The sequence below is a fragment of the Bufo bufo genome, chromosome 4 (assembly GCF_905171765.1).
Source record: "Bufo bufo chromosome 4, aBufBuf1.1, whole genome shotgun sequence".
Classification (NCBI taxonomy): Eukaryota; Metazoa; Chordata; class Amphibia; order Anura; family Bufonidae; genus Bufo; species Bufo bufo.
In genome coordinates, this window is record NC_053392.1 from 15,584,285 (window position 1) to 15,600,654 (window position 16,370).

The 16,370-nt window shown below is 54.7% G+C and overlaps 1 protein-coding gene and 1 long non-coding RNA gene across 7 annotated transcripts in view; one reads left to right on the forward strand and one right to left on the reverse strand.

The window, feature by feature from the left end:
• CAD (carbamoyl-phosphate synthetase 2, aspartate transcarbamylase, and dihydroorotase) overlaps nucleotides 1-16,370 on the reverse strand; it is a 28,817-nt gene that overhangs the window by 1,179 nt on the left and 11,268 nt on the right. Inside the window, exons 12-42 of one of the 6 annotated variants that reach the window (XM_040426890.1) lie at nucleotides 10,956-11,177; nucleotides 10,511-10,699; nucleotides 10,315-10,439; nucleotides 10,091-10,224; nucleotides 9,891-10,003; nucleotides 9,570-9,817; nucleotides 9,233-9,479; nucleotides 8,993-9,091; nucleotides 8,360-8,584; nucleotides 8,097-8,279; nucleotides 7,761-7,979; nucleotides 7,496-7,663; nucleotides 7,172-7,354; nucleotides 6,933-7,037; nucleotides 6,608-6,853; nucleotides 6,441-6,522; nucleotides 6,192-6,358; nucleotides 5,948-6,112; nucleotides 5,485-5,616; nucleotides 5,205-5,406; nucleotides 4,860-5,050; nucleotides 3,242-3,382; nucleotides 3,075-3,170; nucleotides 2,824-2,968; nucleotides 2,587-2,637; nucleotides 1,995-2,039; nucleotides 1,713-1,879; nucleotides 1,532-1,606; nucleotides 1,240-1,452; nucleotides 1,043-1,168; nucleotides 764-919 (exon numbers count right to left, since the gene is read on the reverse strand). In XM_040426890.1, the coding sequence (XP_040282824.1) occupies nucleotides 764-919; nucleotides 1,043-1,168; nucleotides 1,240-1,452; nucleotides 1,532-1,606; nucleotides 1,713-1,879; nucleotides 1,995-2,039; nucleotides 2,587-2,637; nucleotides 2,824-2,968; nucleotides 3,075-3,170; nucleotides 3,242-3,382; nucleotides 4,860-5,050; nucleotides 5,205-5,406; nucleotides 5,485-5,616; nucleotides 5,948-6,112; nucleotides 6,192-6,358; nucleotides 6,441-6,522; nucleotides 6,608-6,853; nucleotides 6,933-7,037; nucleotides 7,172-7,354; nucleotides 7,496-7,663; nucleotides 7,761-7,979; nucleotides 8,097-8,279; nucleotides 8,360-8,584; nucleotides 8,993-9,091; nucleotides 9,233-9,479; nucleotides 9,570-9,817; nucleotides 9,891-10,003; nucleotides 10,091-10,224; nucleotides 10,315-10,439; nucleotides 10,511-10,699; nucleotides 10,956-11,177 (4,860 nt within the window). Of the gene's footprint in view, nucleotides 1-763; nucleotides 920-1,042; nucleotides 1,169-1,239; nucleotides 1,453-1,531; nucleotides 1,607-1,712; nucleotides 1,880-1,994; nucleotides 2,043-2,272; nucleotides 2,514-2,557; nucleotides 2,638-2,823; nucleotides 2,969-3,074; nucleotides 3,171-3,241; nucleotides 3,383-4,859; nucleotides 5,051-5,204; nucleotides 5,407-5,484; nucleotides 5,617-5,947; nucleotides 6,113-6,191; nucleotides 6,359-6,440; nucleotides 6,523-6,607; nucleotides 6,854-6,932; nucleotides 7,038-7,171; nucleotides 7,355-7,495; nucleotides 7,664-7,760; nucleotides 7,980-8,096; nucleotides 8,280-8,359; nucleotides 8,585-8,992; nucleotides 9,092-9,232; nucleotides 9,480-9,569; nucleotides 9,818-9,890; nucleotides 10,004-10,090; nucleotides 10,225-10,314; nucleotides 10,440-10,510; nucleotides 10,700-10,955; nucleotides 11,178-16,370 lie in introns of those variants that run through there. The other 5 variants (XM_040426889.1, XM_040426893.1, XM_040426891.1 and 2 more) reach the window with 5 other exon arrangements.
• Nucleotides 2,179-11,206, forward strand: LOC120997007. Its single transcript, XR_005778010.1, has 3 exons — nucleotides 2,179-2,316; nucleotides 5,116-5,119; nucleotides 11,196-11,206. It is a non-coding gene; the product is annotated as an uncharacterized LOC120997007 (long non-coding RNA).

Below are 16,370 nucleotides of genomic sequence, written 5' to 3' on the forward strand. Positions count from 1 at the left end.
CCGTCACCAGCATACCAGAGCGACCCATCAACCCCCGCCGGGACCGTCACCAGCATACCAGACCGACCCGTCACCAGCATACCAGACCGACCCGTCACCAGCATACCAGACCGACCCGTCACCAGCATACCAGACCGACCCGTCACCAGCATACCAGACCGACCCGGACCACCACCAGCATACCAGACCGACCCGGACCACCACCAGCATACCAGACCGACCCGGACCACCACCAGCATACCAGACCGACCCGGACCACCACCAGCATACCAGACCGACCCGGACCACCACCAGCATACCAGACCGACCCGGACCACCACCAGCATACCAGACCGACCCGGACCACCACCAGCATACCAGACCGACCAGGACCACCACCAGCATACCAGACCGACCCGGACCACCACCAGCATACCAGACCGACCCGGACCACCACCAGCATACCAGACTGACCCATCACCCCCCCCCGCCGGGACCGTCACCAGCATACCAGAGCGACCCATCACCCCCAGACACAGCCCGGACCGTCACCAGCATACCAGACCGACCCATCACCCCCCCCCCCCCCCCCCCGCCCCTGGACAGTCACCAGCATACCAGACTGACCCATCACCCCCCCCCGCCCCTGGACAGTCACCAGCATACCAGAGCGACCCATCACCCCCAGACACAGCCCGGACCGTCACCAGCATACCAGACCGACCCATCACCCCCCGCCCCGTCACCAGCATACCAGACTGACCCATCACCCCCAGACACTCACCTGCTTGATTCCCTTGGAAGCCACAAAGTGGACGATCTTGGAGGGCATGCGCAGGCTGCGCGGCGTCACGTATCTCAGATTGATGCGGTACTGGGTCAGGAGGCAGGCGAGAGAGTGGACTGTGCGGCCATGCTTCAGATCTCCGACCATGGTGATCTAGAGGGGAGACGCCAAGGTCATACGTGGTAGCAACACATCATGTACCACAAAGAGGGCGTGAAACCAAAGACGGGTATATAAGTATGTGCCCCCTCCTCCTCCGAGCATGGCAGCACTTACCGTCATCCCGTTGACAGTGCCCAGCTCCTCCCGGATGGTGAAGATATCCAGCAGGGCTTGTGTTGGATGCTCTCCCACCCCGTCTCCCGCATTGATCACTGGTTTACGGCAGTGCTTAGCAGCAAGCTGAGGAAGACGTGAAGAGTTAATACCCAGTCAGTGGGGATGGCGGTAGAATAACGGTGAAGCACACCTACCTCCACAGCGCCTGGCTCTGGATGTCTCACCACCAGCAGATCCGCGTAACAGCTCATGGTCTGAACAGAGTCCGCCAGCGACTCCCCCTTCTGAGAGGACGACGTAGTCTCCGAAAAAGAGAGCACAGAGCCGCCCAGGCGATGCATGGCTGCCGCAAAGGAGCTGCTGGTCCGTGTGCTCGCCTCGAAGAACATGGCGGCCATTACTTTACCCTAGAGGAAAGAGCAGAGCGATGAGGAACGGAGCTGGACAGCGGCACGGCCGAGGAGGAAACCGTAAGACGCCAGGAACCTTGAGAATGTCCAGACTGCGCTCCTTCTGCACCAGCATCCGCAGCGTGTGCGCCACATTAAAGAGGTGCGACATCTGTAAGACAAGAGCAGTCTACAGTCACACCCAGAGCTGCACACAAAACCTGCAGCTCTGAATGTGACTGGAGCAGAACCCTTACTCCCGGGGACAATGGTCTCACCTGATCCTTGCTGAACTGCTTGACGGACAGGATGTGCTGTCCTATGAAGGGGTGCAGCAGCGGGGAGGTCTGCACGTGGGGGACAGTCTGTATGGGCATGTTCTGGGGGGACATGAGGCGAGGGATCGGGGGCGGGTGGGGGTAACCGTCCTGGATGGTGGCGAGATCTGCAACCACAAGATGACGACATTATAAGTAGCTGCTGCTCGACCCCCCAACCCGCCAGAAAGACAGCGGCCATTACAGTGGGGGGGGGGGGCCCAGCCGGGGGCAGATACCTACCTGCCTCTGGAGGCTTCTTGGCCACTCGCTCCCTCTGCTCCTCAGCTGCTGACACAAAGACAAGGCACGGTCAGCGATGGTAGGACACACGTACGTACACACACCGCCACAGCGTGCAGGCGAGAACCGTTACCCCGTCATCTATACTGACCCCCACAGACAGAGGATCCACAGCACAGGTCACCTCCAGAGCTGCACTCGCAACATAGCTCTGGATATGACTGGTGCATTAGAAATGATGTACCAAGAGAACAGCAGCAGCAGCTCTGGGTGTGACTGGAGTATAGGAAAGGGTGCTGCAGCAGCTTTGGATGTGACTGGAGTTACAGTTCTGACCAATCACAGACATCACTGTGCAAATTACCTCACTGCTGAGGGAAGGGGGCGGGCTCTCTCTATAAGCCCCTCCCACTATTCCCAGCAGTGATTGGCTGATTGGCGGATGATTGGTGATAATCAGCGGCTGATATTGGCGGTGGCGTCTGGTGATTGAGAATTTCACGCCCCTCCCCCAGTGATTTCACGCCCCTACCCCAGTGATTTCACGCCCCTCCCCCAGTGATTACGGACCCCTCCCCTCCGGTACAGTTACCGCTCCTGGCGCTGCCGCCCCGGTACAGAGATGCGGAGGTCCTCCTGAGCACTGGATATAGTGATAAAGGGTTAGATGATGGCATATGTCACATGACTGCCCCCCTGCCCCCCCCCCCCCCCGCCTTCAGGTCAAGTCTATAGGTGAAGGTCCAGTACACTAAAAAGTGCATCAGATCTCTGCCTGCTGTCAGTGAATAGATTGTGAGTAGGACAAGGTCAGGACAAAGTTTCTCACCTGGTAACCCGGGATCAGAGGAGCGATGGATTCTGGGGGGCAGATGGAAGCGGCCGTCTCCGGCGGGGCCGGCTCTGCGGGGGCTGGGAGCGCGGCTGCGGATGGTCTCGCTCTGCATGGTGACATGACGGTGACGCTCTGGAGTCTGAGAGAAAGTGAACAGACATTACCGACGGGCGAGATGACGCCCAATTATTGTGTGACCCCCCTCTGGGCACCACTGATTGGCTGAGAGGGTTCTTTACACTCACCTTCACCATCTCTTTAGGGGGCGCCGGCTGCGAGGCTGCGACCAGCGGTGGAGTCCATTTCCTGACATCCTGACCATAACCGGCCGGCACTAGAACCTGAGGAACAGACAGTGAGCACAGTGCAGGTAGAATACAGAGGAGATGATGGGGGTTGTGTGCTCTAGTACCTGGCCGTCTATGTAGGCGACTTCCCCTCGGAGAACCACCCTGCGTATCGCACCCTTCAGCTCCATCCCTTCAAACGGAGTCCACTTAGACTTGGTGAACTGCATGGACTGCGGGACGGTCCACTCCTGCTCCAGATCCACCTGCGGGGGGAGGAGAGGGTCAGAGGTGGAGGAGAAGCGAGGGTGGAAGAGAAGACACACAGTCAGAGGTGGAGGAGAAGCGAGGGGTGAAGAGAAGACACAGTCAGAGGTGGAGGAGAAGCGAGGGATGAAGAGAAGACACACAGTCAGACGTGGAGGAGAAGCGAGGGATGAAGAGAAGACACACAGTCAGACGTGGAGGAGAAGCGAGGGATGAAGAGAAGACACACAGTCAGACGTGGAGGAGAAGCGAGGGATGAAGAGAAGACACACAGTCAGAGGTGGAGGAGAAGCGAGGGATGAAGAGAAGACACAGTCAGAGGTGGAGGAGAAGCGAGGGGTGAAGAGAAGACACAGTCAGAGGTGGAGGAGAAGCGAGGGGTGAAGAGAAGACACACAGTCAGAGGTGGAGGAGAAGCGAGGGGCGAAGAGAAGACACACAGTCAGAGGTGGAGGAGAAGCGAGGGGCGAAGAGAAGACACACAGTCAGAGGTGGAGGAGAAGCGAGGGGTGAAGAGAAGACACACAGTCAGAGGTGGAGGAGAAGCGAGGGGCGAAGAGAAGACACACAGTCAGAGGTGGAGGAGAAGCGAGGGGCGAAGAGAAGACACACAGTCAGAGGTGGAGGAGAAGCGAGGGGCGAAGAGAAGACACAGCCAGAGGTGGAGGAGAAGCGAGGGGTGAAGAGAAGACACAGCCAGAGGTGGAGGAGAAGCGAGGGGGTGAAGAGAAGACACAGCCAGAGGTGGAGGAGAAGCGAGGGGGTGAAGAGAAGACACAGCCAGAGGTGGAGGAGAAGCGAGGGGGTGAAGAGAAGACACAGCCAGAGGTGGAGGAGAAGCGAGGGGATGAAGAGAAGACACAGCCAGAGGTGGAGGAGAAGCGAGGGGATGAAGAGAAGACACAGCCAGAGGTGGAGGAGAAGCGAGGGGATGAAGAGAAGACACAGCCAGAGGTGGAGGAGAAGCGAGGGGATGAAGAGAAGACACAGCCAGAGGTGGAGGAGAAGCGAGGGGTGAAGAGACGATAGGTGGAGTGGAAGCGCGGGAGGAATAGAAGACAGAGGAAGAGACAACAGTCAGAGGTGGAGAAGAAGCGAGGGTGGAAGAGACGACAGCCAGAGGTGGAGGAGAAGCGAGGGTGGAAGAGACGACAGCCAGAGGTGGAGGAGAAGCGAGGGTGGAAGAGACGACAGCCAGAGGTGGAGGAGAAGCGAGGGTGGAAGAGACGACAGCCAGAGGTGGAGTGGAAGCGCGGGAGGAATAGAAGACAGAGGAAGAGACAACAGTCAGAGGTGGCGGGGAAGGGAGGGAGGAGACCATCAGAGGCAGAGGAGAAGCGAGGGATGCAGAGAAGACAGTCAAAGGTGGAGAAGACTATAGAGGTGGAGGGGAAACGAGGGAGGAAGAGACAAGCAGGGGAAGAAGAAGAAGGCAAGCAAGCTGGAGGAAGGAGAAGTGGAGCAGTGAGCACTCGCCTCTATGTATGTGTTCTCTTGGACTGGGAGGGAGAAGATTTTTCGGGGGTTCTCGTACAGCCGTTTGATGATGTCATCGATAGTCAGTCGCCCATCGCTGACTGCAGTAAGTAGAAGGGGCAGCATGGTCTCCAGGCCCGGGAATCCAGGAGGAGGCTCAGGACCTTCCTTTTCCTCCACAGAATGAGGGGCTGAGAGAACAGAGACCACAGGTTACACCAGCACAGGTGTGCGATGTATCCATCTAGGCATGTAGGTATGTTTATTTGCATATGTGAGCACACAAATACGTATCTGGGTATGTGTGTGGTGGGGGAGACTTTTACACTTTGGGTCTCTTCTCACCGTGATCTGTGGCGAAGCAGTCAATAATGTCCAGGTTGTCCCACAGTGCCTGCAGGTCTTCTCTGGTGCCCAGCATGGGGCGCACCTGGCCTCGCTTCTGACCCAGCCGCTCCAGGTCATCCAGACACAGGAAGAGATGATGGGGGGCCACCTCGCAAGTCACCTGTATCCCCCGCTGCTTGGCCGCCTTGATGATGAGAATCTGAGGAGGAATCAGCTGATGAGAGAGGGTCTGTAGAGGTCTACAAGGGTCTTCACATCAGAAAGGATAGGAACCCACCTCCTCCTTCTTGGCCACATGGCAGATGTGCACCGATCGCTTGTACAACTGCGCCACCATCAAGATGGCGGCAACCGTCTGGTTCTCAGCGTGAGCCACGATGGGCAAGTGAGCGGGCCACTTCTCAAAGTGCTAGAAACAGAAGAGAGGAATCAGTGATGGAGGTAGCACTCCCTGAGAAACTACCGGCCCACCAAACCCGAGCAAAGATATCCCCACAGCACAAAAAAGGAGTCAAAATATCCCCTCCCACAGACACAGAGGCCGTCTGAGAACCTGCTCCTGGGACCATAAGCAGTCAAGATACTCTCTCTCTTCCTAAAACAGAGTAAAGGTGGCACAAAACCCCCTACCAACCAACAGGAACCAAGATACCTCAGAACCAGGGCAGACGAGGGATAACAACCCCACCCAGCACAGAAAAAGAGGCCCAACCATGTAGCAGAGCCGGTGTCATGCTCACCTCCATCCACAGGGACACGTTGTCCATCTTCAGCTGGGAGTAGGTGTCGTTCAGGTACATCTTCAGTCCAGCCGCTGAGCTGGCGATGGGGGTGAGGGAACCCGCGTTCTCTGAACATGCTCCAAGGAACAGGGCAAAGTCACAGCGGGCGCCGGCCTCTGCCAACTGAAGAGGTAAAACATGAGGGGTCACCAGCGCTCAATCCCACCACCTGGGTACATCGGGACCTGCACCAGTAACTGACCTTCTGCGCCAATGAGAATGTGGCTGCGTCTGTGATGGCAGGGTTGGTATTGGGCATGGCGCACACCATGGTCACACCACCAGCCAGCGCTGCCGCCGTTCCAGACGAGAAGTCTTCCTTGTGTGTGGCGCCTGGCTCACGCAGATGCACGTGGACGTCAATCAGACCTGTGCAAAGAGGACCCCAAAATAAGGTAACGGACCCCAGAACTGACATACAGCTGATACTCGGAAGGTCTCTACTCCTCACCTGGTAGGCGGATGAGTTTCTGGGAGGTCATACAGTCCACGTGGGTCTTCACTGGAGGCGCCACTCTGATCTGCCTGAGAGCCTGAAGGAGAAGAAGATCTGAAACCCAGTCCTGACACTACATCCATCACTGTGATGACCCCCGCACCTCCACCCCCCCACCTCACCTCCACAAACAGTTTGGTGCACTTGATATCAATGATAAGGGGCACCGAGTAGTCCACGGCCAACCGGCGGGTGCGGTAACCACGCGTCACAAAGGAGGACAGTCTGCGCCCCCCAGAGTTCCTCATGGAGAGGTTGATGACAAGGTCAAAGTGGTTCTCAGACAGATGGTCCATGATGCTCCGCTGCTTCTCCTTCAGGGCCCCATCGTTGTCAGTTTCCTCAAAGGGCCAATCCATGGCTTTCACCTGCAGATGAGCCGGCCGTTAGATGTCACCTGCAAGTGACCTGTGCCACGGAGCAGGGCTACTGGTCACCTGGTCGTACCTTGATGCCATGCTCTGTGTAGAAGTCCGCTGTACCCACGCTGGCATACAGACTGTATCCCAGGCTCTCCAATGTCCGCACCGCGGGCAGAAGCTCACTCTTATTCTGTAAGACAGACAGACCACCCATCAATAAGTGGCTCCAATCTTATCCAGAGCTGCATTCAAAAGGCTGCAGACGCACACTGCATTTGGAGCAGGGGAACATCTCTGTTCAACCTGTCCCCACCAAGTTCTCACCTTGTAGCTCCCGATGGTCAGCAGGATGTTGTTCTGAGGGATCTTGAAGCCGGTGCTCAGCATGGCCTTCAGATACGCCTCATAGCGGTTCTCCCCAAAGCAAGCCACCTCCCCGGTGCTGGTCATCTCCACCCCGAGAACCACATCTGCTCCAGCCAGACGAGAGAAGGAGAACTGCGGCACCTTAGAAAAAGCAAGGCAACACTGGAGGTAAGTAATGAGGGAAGGTGGGGGTAAAGAGGTTAGTGATGGAGGTGGTAAGCGGTCAAGAGGTAAGTGGTGGAAGGAGGTCGGCACTCGGGAAGAAAGGACACAGTCACTTACCTTTAATCCAACAATTCCTGTGCCTGCCATAAGCCCGAGTGGCTCCACCTCTTCCCCCATAATGACTTGCGTGGCCAGGGCCACCAGATCCGCCCCCAGCGTCTTGGAGACAAAGGGAAAGGAGCGAGAGACTCGGACATTACACTCAATCACCCTCAGCTGATCGTCCTGCAGAGACAATGAAGGGTTAACAGGGATAAGTCGCCTCTTCGGAGTCCATACCACATCTTCCATTAACGCTATTCAGCAGCACACGTGATGTCACCTTGGCGATCAGCTGGAGGTTAAAGGGCCCTGTCACCTGGAGCTCCAACCCCACCGCGTGGACGATGGCCTTAATCCTCTCCAGAGTTTTGGGGGTGATATCCTGAGGAGGGGTGACCAGCGTGGCATCTCCAGAGTGCACCCCCGCATTCTCCACGTGCTCAGAAATGGCCACAGCGACCACCACCCCGTCACATGCCACCGCGTCAACGTCGATCTCCTGGAGACAAAGGATATGATCAGCGAGGGAAGTCCCTGGTGCATCTCATATTCCGAACCCACCCCTCCTCCCCGACTGCTGACCCTCTCCCCATCTCTCAGCTTCCACCACACGCACCTTGGCTTCCTGGATGAACTTGGAGATGACCACCGGATACTCCTTAGACACGGCCACAGCACTGGTGAGGAACTTCTCCAGATCATCATCAGTATAGGCCACATTCATGGCAGCGCCGCTCAAAACGTACGATGGCCGCACAACACAGGGGTAACCAACCGCGTTACAGAACTGAAGCGCAGACTGAAGACAAGCAAATGGACGGTTAGAAATCACGAGGGAGGGGGGTTAGCAAAGCCCAGCCCCCCAGGACGTGAGATCACCTGTGTGTCTGAGAGCTCCTTCCACTGCGGCTGACTGATCCCGATTGTGTCCAGCAGGCGAGAGAACTTGAAGCGGTTCTCAGCAGAGTCGATGGCCTCGGGGGAAGTGCCCAGGACACGGCACTGCTGACGGTGCAGGGACATGGCGATGTTATTAGGGAGCTGCCCCCCCATGGACAGGATAATCCCCTCCGGGTTCTCCAGCTCATAGATGTCCATCACCACCTGCAATAAGACGAGGTCCGGATTATACTCCAAACAAGTAAGATTGTCCCCGATCGACCCTGCCCCACAGCCCGGCGAGCGTCCCCCGATCGACCCTGCCCCACAGCCCGGCGAGCGTCCCCCGATCGACCCTGCCCCGAAGCCCGGCGAGCGTCCCCCGATCGACCCTGCGCCGAAGCCCGGCGAGCGTCCCCGATCGACCCTGCCACACAGCCCGGCAAGCGTCCCTCGATCGACCCTGCCACACAGCCCGGCAAGCGTCCCCCGATCGACCCTGCCACACAGCCCGGCAAGCGTCCCCCGATCGACCCTGCCACACAGCCTGGCACAGCCCGGGGATCGTCCCCGATCCCTACAGTCCGGTGAGCGTCCATCTCCCTCCATAAGTCTTAAATCACCATCACTGACCTCAAAGGAAATCTCATCGAAATACAGGCGGTCGCACATGTCGTAGTCGGTGCTCACAGTCTCCGGGTTGTAGTTCACCATGATCGTCTTATAGCCCATCTGCCGTGAGGAAAACCCAAGAATAAGGAGGATGTGATGTCACAGAAGAACGTGTCGCCCCCCCAACCTCTCCAGGACACTCAGACCCCCCTCCCCCAGACTTTCCACTGCAGCTACTACTCTCTGGTAGCAGCGCCTCACCTTGCGCAGTTCCTGAATGCAACCCACCGCACACCAGTCAAACTCCACGCTGCTGCCGATGCGGTAGACGCCGGATCCTAACACCATGACGTGCGGCTCCTGGAAGTCCAGGTCGTGCTCGATGCCGTTGTAGGTCAGGTACAGGTAATTAGTCTGCGCTGGCCACTCTGCAGCCACCGTGTCGATCTGCTTCACCTGCGGCAGGATCTGCCATTCCTGCCTCACCTTCCGGACGGCCAGCTCCGTGCTGCAGAAAAACCAGGGAAGGTTACAGGACCTGACGCCCCTGAGGGGTGGGGGGGTGGGAGAACCAACGGGGGGGGGGGGGGGCAGTCACCTCTGCACGGCCTGTGCGATCTGCTTGTCGGAGAAGCCCAGCTGTTTGGCGCGGTACAGGAGACTGCGCGGCATGGCGCTCTTGTCCCGGCATGCCTCCAGCGCGTTGACGTGGTCGGTGATGTTCTTCATCTTGTGCAGGAACCAGCGATCGATCTTGGTCAGCTCGTACAGCCGCTCAATGGTGTAACCAGCGCGCAGGGCGGCCGCCAGCACAAAGATCCGCTTATCAGTGGGAGTGGCCAGTTCCTGGGGGGGGGGGGGAGGAGTTTAGTGACCTCGTTATGACTCCCCCCATCACGAGGCCTCCCCTCCAACTCACCTCATCAGATGCAGACTCCATTGTGTGATCGAAGCCCACGCAGTTCTCGTCCACCATGCGCAACGCCTTCTGAAAAGCCTCCTCAAAGCTCCGCCCGACCGACATCACTTCACCTGAGAGGTCAGAGGTCATCAACTCACAGCAGCCCCATGTAAAAACTTGACGGTGACGACATTCACTGAAAGCAAGCAGAAACTCACCCACGCTCTTCATGGAGCTGCCGATCTTGGTGCTGACCCGCAGGAACTTGCTGAGGTCCCAGCGCGGCACCTTCACCACGCAGTAGTCCAGGCTGGGCTCGAAGTTGGCGGTCGTGGAATTGGTGACCGAGTTCCTGAGGAAGAGAAGACGACAACCGATAACTATCAACACGGCCACATGAGCGTGGCACCCCCCCCCCCCCCCCCCGCCGGGTCACCCGTACCTGAGGACAGGCAGCGGGATGCCCAGAGCCAGCTTTGCTGCCACATATGCCAGGGGGTAACCAGTCGCTTTACTCGCCAGGGCAGAGCTGCGGGACAGGCGAGCATTCACCTCGATGATGTAATACTGCAGAGAGAGCACAGGTGAGACCCCGCGGAGACCACCCCCCGATGGCGCCCCGATCACGTGACACTCACCTGCTCAGATTCGGGGTTTAGCGCGTACTGGATGTTACACTCCCCCACGATCCCCAGGTGCTGGATCACCTTTATGGCGGTTTTCCGCAGCAGGTTGTACTCGCGGTCGTTCAGGGTCTGGCTGGGGGCCACCACGATGGACTCTCCGGTGTGAATGCCCAGTGGGTCCACGTTCTCCATGTTACACACCTGCAGGGGGTGTCATTCACAGACGCCATGAGGGGGGGCAGCAACGTCACAATGCAGACCGCCCCCCCTCACTAGACAGGGCACTGTACACGGTAGTGGCCTGCCTGCTGACGCTTTCCATATCATGCAGTGATACATATGAAATGGGGGACGGGGGCGCGCGCTCATAACCGATCTAACGAGGGCACTGCCCGCTAGTGGGCACATACTCCCAGGGCTATGGCACAGGGTGTACAGGCACCGGCGCAGTCCTCACCGTCACACAGTTGTTGTAGGCGTCCCGCACCACCTCGTACTCTATCTCCTTCCAGCCCTTCAGGGATTTATCCACCAGCACCTGGGTCGTGTGGGCAAACGCCTGGCACACCAACGACGCCAGCTCCTCCTTCGAGTTGGCAAATCCGGATCCCAACCCGCCCAATGCGTAGGCAGAGCGCACCAGAACCGGATACCCGAGCCGTTCAGCGGCTGCCTGTGCCTGTGAGAGAGAGCGGAGAGGACAGAGTGAAAAGAAAGCACAAGCTCTGCTGGTTCAGTGTCTGCACAGAGCGGTAGGAGATGTAGTACAGGGCAGTAGTCTTATATAGTGCAGTGTTATCTCATGCTGGTTCAGTGTCTGCACAGAGCGGTAGGAGATGTAGTACAGGGCAGTAGTCTTATATAGTGCAGTGTTATCTCATGCTGGTTCAGTGTCTGCACAGAGCGGTAGGAGATGTAGTACAGGGCAGTAGTCTTATATAGTGCAGTGTTATCTCATGCTGGTTCAGTGTCTGCACAGAGCGGTAGGAGATGTAGTACAGGGCAGTAGTCTTATATAGTGCAGTGTTATCTCATGCTGGTTCAGTGTCTGCACAGAGCGGTAGGAGATGTAGTACAGGGCAGTAGTCTTATATAGAGCAGTGTTATCTCATGCTGGTTCAGTGTCTGCACAGAGCGGTAGGAGATGTAGTACAGGGCAGTAGTCTTATATAGTGCAGTGTTATCTCATGCTGGTTCAGTGTCTGCACAGAGCGGTGGGAGATGTAGTACAGGGCAGTAGTCTCATATAGTGCAGTGTTATCTCATGCTGGTTCAGTGTCTGCACAGAGCGGTAGGAGATGTAGTACAGGGCAGTAGTCTTATATAGTGCAGTGTTATCTCATGCTGGTTCAGTGTCTGCACAGAGCGGTAGGAGATGTAGTACAGGGCAGTAGTCTTATATAGAGCAGTGTTATCTCATGCTGGTTCAGTGTCTGCACAGAGCGGTAGGAGATGTAGTACAGGGCAGTAGTCTTATATAGTGCAGTGTTATCTCATGCTGGTTCAGTGTCTGCACAGAGCGCGGTGGGAGATGTAGTACAGGGCAGTAGTCTTATATAGTGCAGTGTTATCTCATGCTGGTTCAGTGTCTGCACAGAGCGGTAGGAGATGTAGTACAGGGCAGTAGTCTTATATAGTGCAGTGTTATCTCATGCTGGTTCAGTGTCTGCACAGAGAGCGGTAGGAGATGTAGTACAGGGCAGTAGTCTTATATAGTGCAGTGTTATCTCATGCTGGTTCAGTGTCTGCACAGAGCGGTAGGAGATGTAGTACAGGGCAGTAGTCTTATATAGAGCAGTGTTATCTCATGCTGGTTCAGTGTCTGCACAGAGCGCGGTAGGAGATGTAGTACAGGGCAGTAGTCTTATATAGTGCAGTGTTATCTCATGCTGGTTCAGTGTCTGCACAGAGCGCGGTAGGAGATGTAGTACAGGGCAGTAGTCTTATATAGTGCAGTGTTATCTCATGCTGGTTCAGTGTCTGCACAGAGCGGTAGGAGATGTAGTACAGGGCAGTAGTCTTATATAGTGCAGTGTTATCTCATGCTGGTTCAGTGTCTGCACAGAGCGGTGGGAGATGTAGTACAGGGCAGTAGTCTTATATAGTGCAGTGTTATCTCATGCTGGTTCAGTGTCTGCACAGAGCGGTGGGAGATGTAGTACAGGGCAGTAGTCTTATATAGAGCAGTGTTATCTCATGCTGGTTCAGTGTCTGCACAGAGCGGTAGGAGATGTAGTACAGGGCAGTAGTCTTATATAGTGCAGTGTTATCTCATGCTGGTTCAGTGTCTGCACAGAGCGGTAGGAGATGTAGTACAGGGCAGTAGTCTTATATAGAGCAGTGTTATCTCATGCTGGTTCAGTGTCTGCACAGAGCGGTAGGAGATGTAGTACAGGGCAGTAGTCTTATATAGTGCAGTGTTATCTCATGCTGGTTCAGTGTCTGCACAGAGCGGTAGGAGATGTAGTACAGGGCAGTAGTCTTATATAGTGCAGTGTTATCTCATGCTGGTTCAGTGTCTGCACAGAGCACAGTAGGAGATGTAGTACAGGGCAGTAGTCTTATATAGTGCAGTGTTATCTCATGCTGGTTCAGTGTCTGCACAGAGCGGTAGGAGATGTAGTACAGGGCAGTAGTCTTATATAGTGCAGTGTTATCTCATGCTGGTTCAGTGTCTGCACAGAGCGCGGTAGGAGATGTAGTACAGGGCAGTAGTCTTATATAGTGCAGTGTTATCTCATGCTGGTTCAGTGTCTGCACAGAGCGGTAGGAGATGTAGTACAGGGCAGTAGTCTTATATAGTGCAGTGTTATCTCATGCTGGTTCAGTGTCTGCACAGAGCGCGGTAGGAGATGTAGTACAGGGCAGTAGTCTTATATAGTGCAGTGTTATCTCATGCCGGTTCAGTGTCTGCACAGAGCGCGGTAGGAGATGTAGTACAGGGCAGTAGTCTTATATAGAGCAGTGTTATCTCATGCTGGTTCAGTGTCTGCACAGAGCGGTAGGAGATGTAGTACATGGCAGTAGTCTTATATAGTGCAGTGTTATCTCATGCTGGTTCAGTGTCTGCACAGAGCGGTAGGAGATGTAGTACAGGGCAGTAGTCTTATATAGTGCAGTGTTATCTCATGCTGGTTCAGTGTCTGCACAGAGCGGTAGGAGATGTAGTACAGGGCAGTAGTCTTATATAGTGCAGTGTTATCTCATGCTGGTTCAGTGTCTGCACAGAGCGGTAGGAGATGTAGTACAGGGCAGTAGTCTTATATAGTGCAGTGTTATCTCATGCTGGTTCAGTGTCTGCACAGAGCGGTAGGAGATGTAGTACAGGGCAGTAGTCTTATATAGAGCAGTGTTATCTCATGCTGGTTCAGTGTCTGCACAGAGCGGTAGGAGATGTAGTACAGGGCAGTAGTCTTATATAGTGCAGTGTTATCTCATGCTGGTTCAGTGTCTGCACAGAGCGCGGTAGGAGATGTAGTACAGGGCAGTAGTCTTATATAGTGCAGTGTTATCTCATGCTGGTTCAGTGTCTGCACAGAGCGCGGTAGGAGATGTAGTACAGGGCAGTAGTCTTATATAGTGCAGTGTTATCTCATGCTGGTTCAGGGTCTGCACAGAGCGGTAGGAGATGTAGTACAGGGCAGTAGTCTTATATAGTGCAGTGTTATCTCATGCTGGTTCAGTGTCTGCACAGAGCGGTAGGAGATGTAGTACAGGGCAGTAGTCTTATATAGTGCAGTGTTATCTCATGCTGGTTCAGTGTCTGCACAGAGCGGTAGGAGATGTAGTACAGGGCAGTAGTCTTATATAGTGCAGTGTTATCTCATGCTGGTTCAGTGTCTGCACAGAGCGGTAGGAGATGTAGTACAGGGCAGTAGTCTTATATAGTGCAGTGTTATCTCATGCTGGTTCAGTGTCTGCACAGAGCGCGGTAGGAGATGTAGTACAGGGCAGTAGTCTTATATAGTGCAGTGTTATCTCATGCTGGTTCAGTGTCTGCACAGAGCGGTAGGAGATGTAGTACAGGGCAGTAGTCTTATATAGAGCAGTGTTATCTCATGCTGGTTCAGTGTCTGCACAGAGCGCGGTAGGAGATGTAGTACAGGGCAGTAGTCTTATATAGTGCAGTGTTATCTCATGCTGGTTCAGTGTCTGCACAGAGCGGTAGGAGATGTAGTACAGGGCAGTAGTCTTATATAGTGCAGTGTTATCTCATGCTGGTTCAGTGTCTGCACAGAGCGGTAGGAGATGTAGTACAGGGCAGTAGTCTTATATAGTGCAGTGTTATCTCATGCTGGTTCAGTGTCTGCACAGAGCGGTAGGAGATGTAGTACAGGGCAGTAGTCTTATATAGTGCAGTGTTATCTCATGCTGGTTCAGTGTCTGCACAGAGCGGTAGGAGATGTAGTACAGGGCAGTAGTCTTATATAGTGCAGTGTTATCTCATGCTGGTTCAGTGTCTGCACAGAGCGGTAGGAGATGTAGTACAGGGCAGTAGTCTTATATAGAGCAGTGTTATCTCATGCTGGTTCAGTGTCTGCACAGAGCGGTGGGAGATGTAGTACAGGGCAGTAGTCTTATATAGTGCAGTGTTATCTCATGCTGGTTCAGTGTCTGCACAGAGGGCGGTAGGAGATGTAGTACAGGGCAGTAGTCTTATATAGTGCAGTGTTATCTCATGCTGGTTCAGTGTCTGCACAGAGCGCGGTAGGAGATGTAGTACAGGGCAGTAGTCTTATATAGAGCAGTGTTATCTCATGCTGGTTCAGTGTCTGCACAGAGCGGTAGGAGATGTAGTACAGGGCAGTAGTCTTATATAGAGCAGTGTTATCTCATGCTGGTTCAGTGTCTGCACAGAGCGGTAGGAGATGTAGTACAGGGCAGTAGTCTTATATAGTGCAGTGTTATCTCATGCTGGTTCAGTGTCTGCACAGAGCGCGGTAGGAGATGTAGTACAGGGCAGTAGTCTTATATAGAGCAGTGTTATCTCATGCTGGTTCAGTGTCTGCACAGAGCGGTAGGAGATGTAGTACAGGGCAGTAGTCTTATATAGTGCAGTGTTATCTCATGCTGGTTCAGTGTCTGCACAGAGCGGTAGGAGATGTAGTACAGGGCAGTAGTCTTATATAGAGCAGTGTTATCTCATGCTGGTTCAGGGTCTGCACAGAGCGGTAGGAGATGTAGTACAGGGCAGTAGTCTTATATAGTGCAGTGTTATCTCATGCTGGTTCAGTGTCTGCACAGAGCGGTAGGAGATGTAGTACAGGGCAGTAGTCTTATATAGAGCAGTGTTATCTCATGCTGGTTCAGTGTCTGCACAGAGCGGTAGGAGATGTAGTACAGGGCAGTAGTCTTATATAGTGCAGTGTTATCTCATGCTGGTTCAGTGTCTGCACAGAGCGCGGTAGGAGATGTAGTACAGGGCAGTAGTCTTATATAGTGCAGTGTTATCTCATGCTGGTTCAGTGTCTGCACAGAGCGGTAGGAGATGTAGTACAGGGCAGTAGTCTTATATAGAGCAGTGTTATCTCATGCTGGTTCAGTGTCTGCACAGAGCGGTAGGAGATGTAGTACAGGGCAGTAGTCTTATATAGAGCAGTGTTATCTCATGCTGGTTCAGTGTCTGCACAGAGCGGTAGGAGATGTAGTACAGGGCAGTAGTCTTATATAGTGCAGTGTTATCTCATGCTGGTTCAGTGTCTGCACAGAGCGGTAGGAGATGTAGTACAGGGCAGTAGTCTTATATAGTGCAGTGTTATCTCATGCTGGTTCAGTGTCTGCACAGAGCGGTAGGAGATGTAGTACAGGGCAGTAGTCTTATATAGTGCAGTGTTATCTCATGCTGGTTCAGTGTCTGCACAGAGCGGTAGGA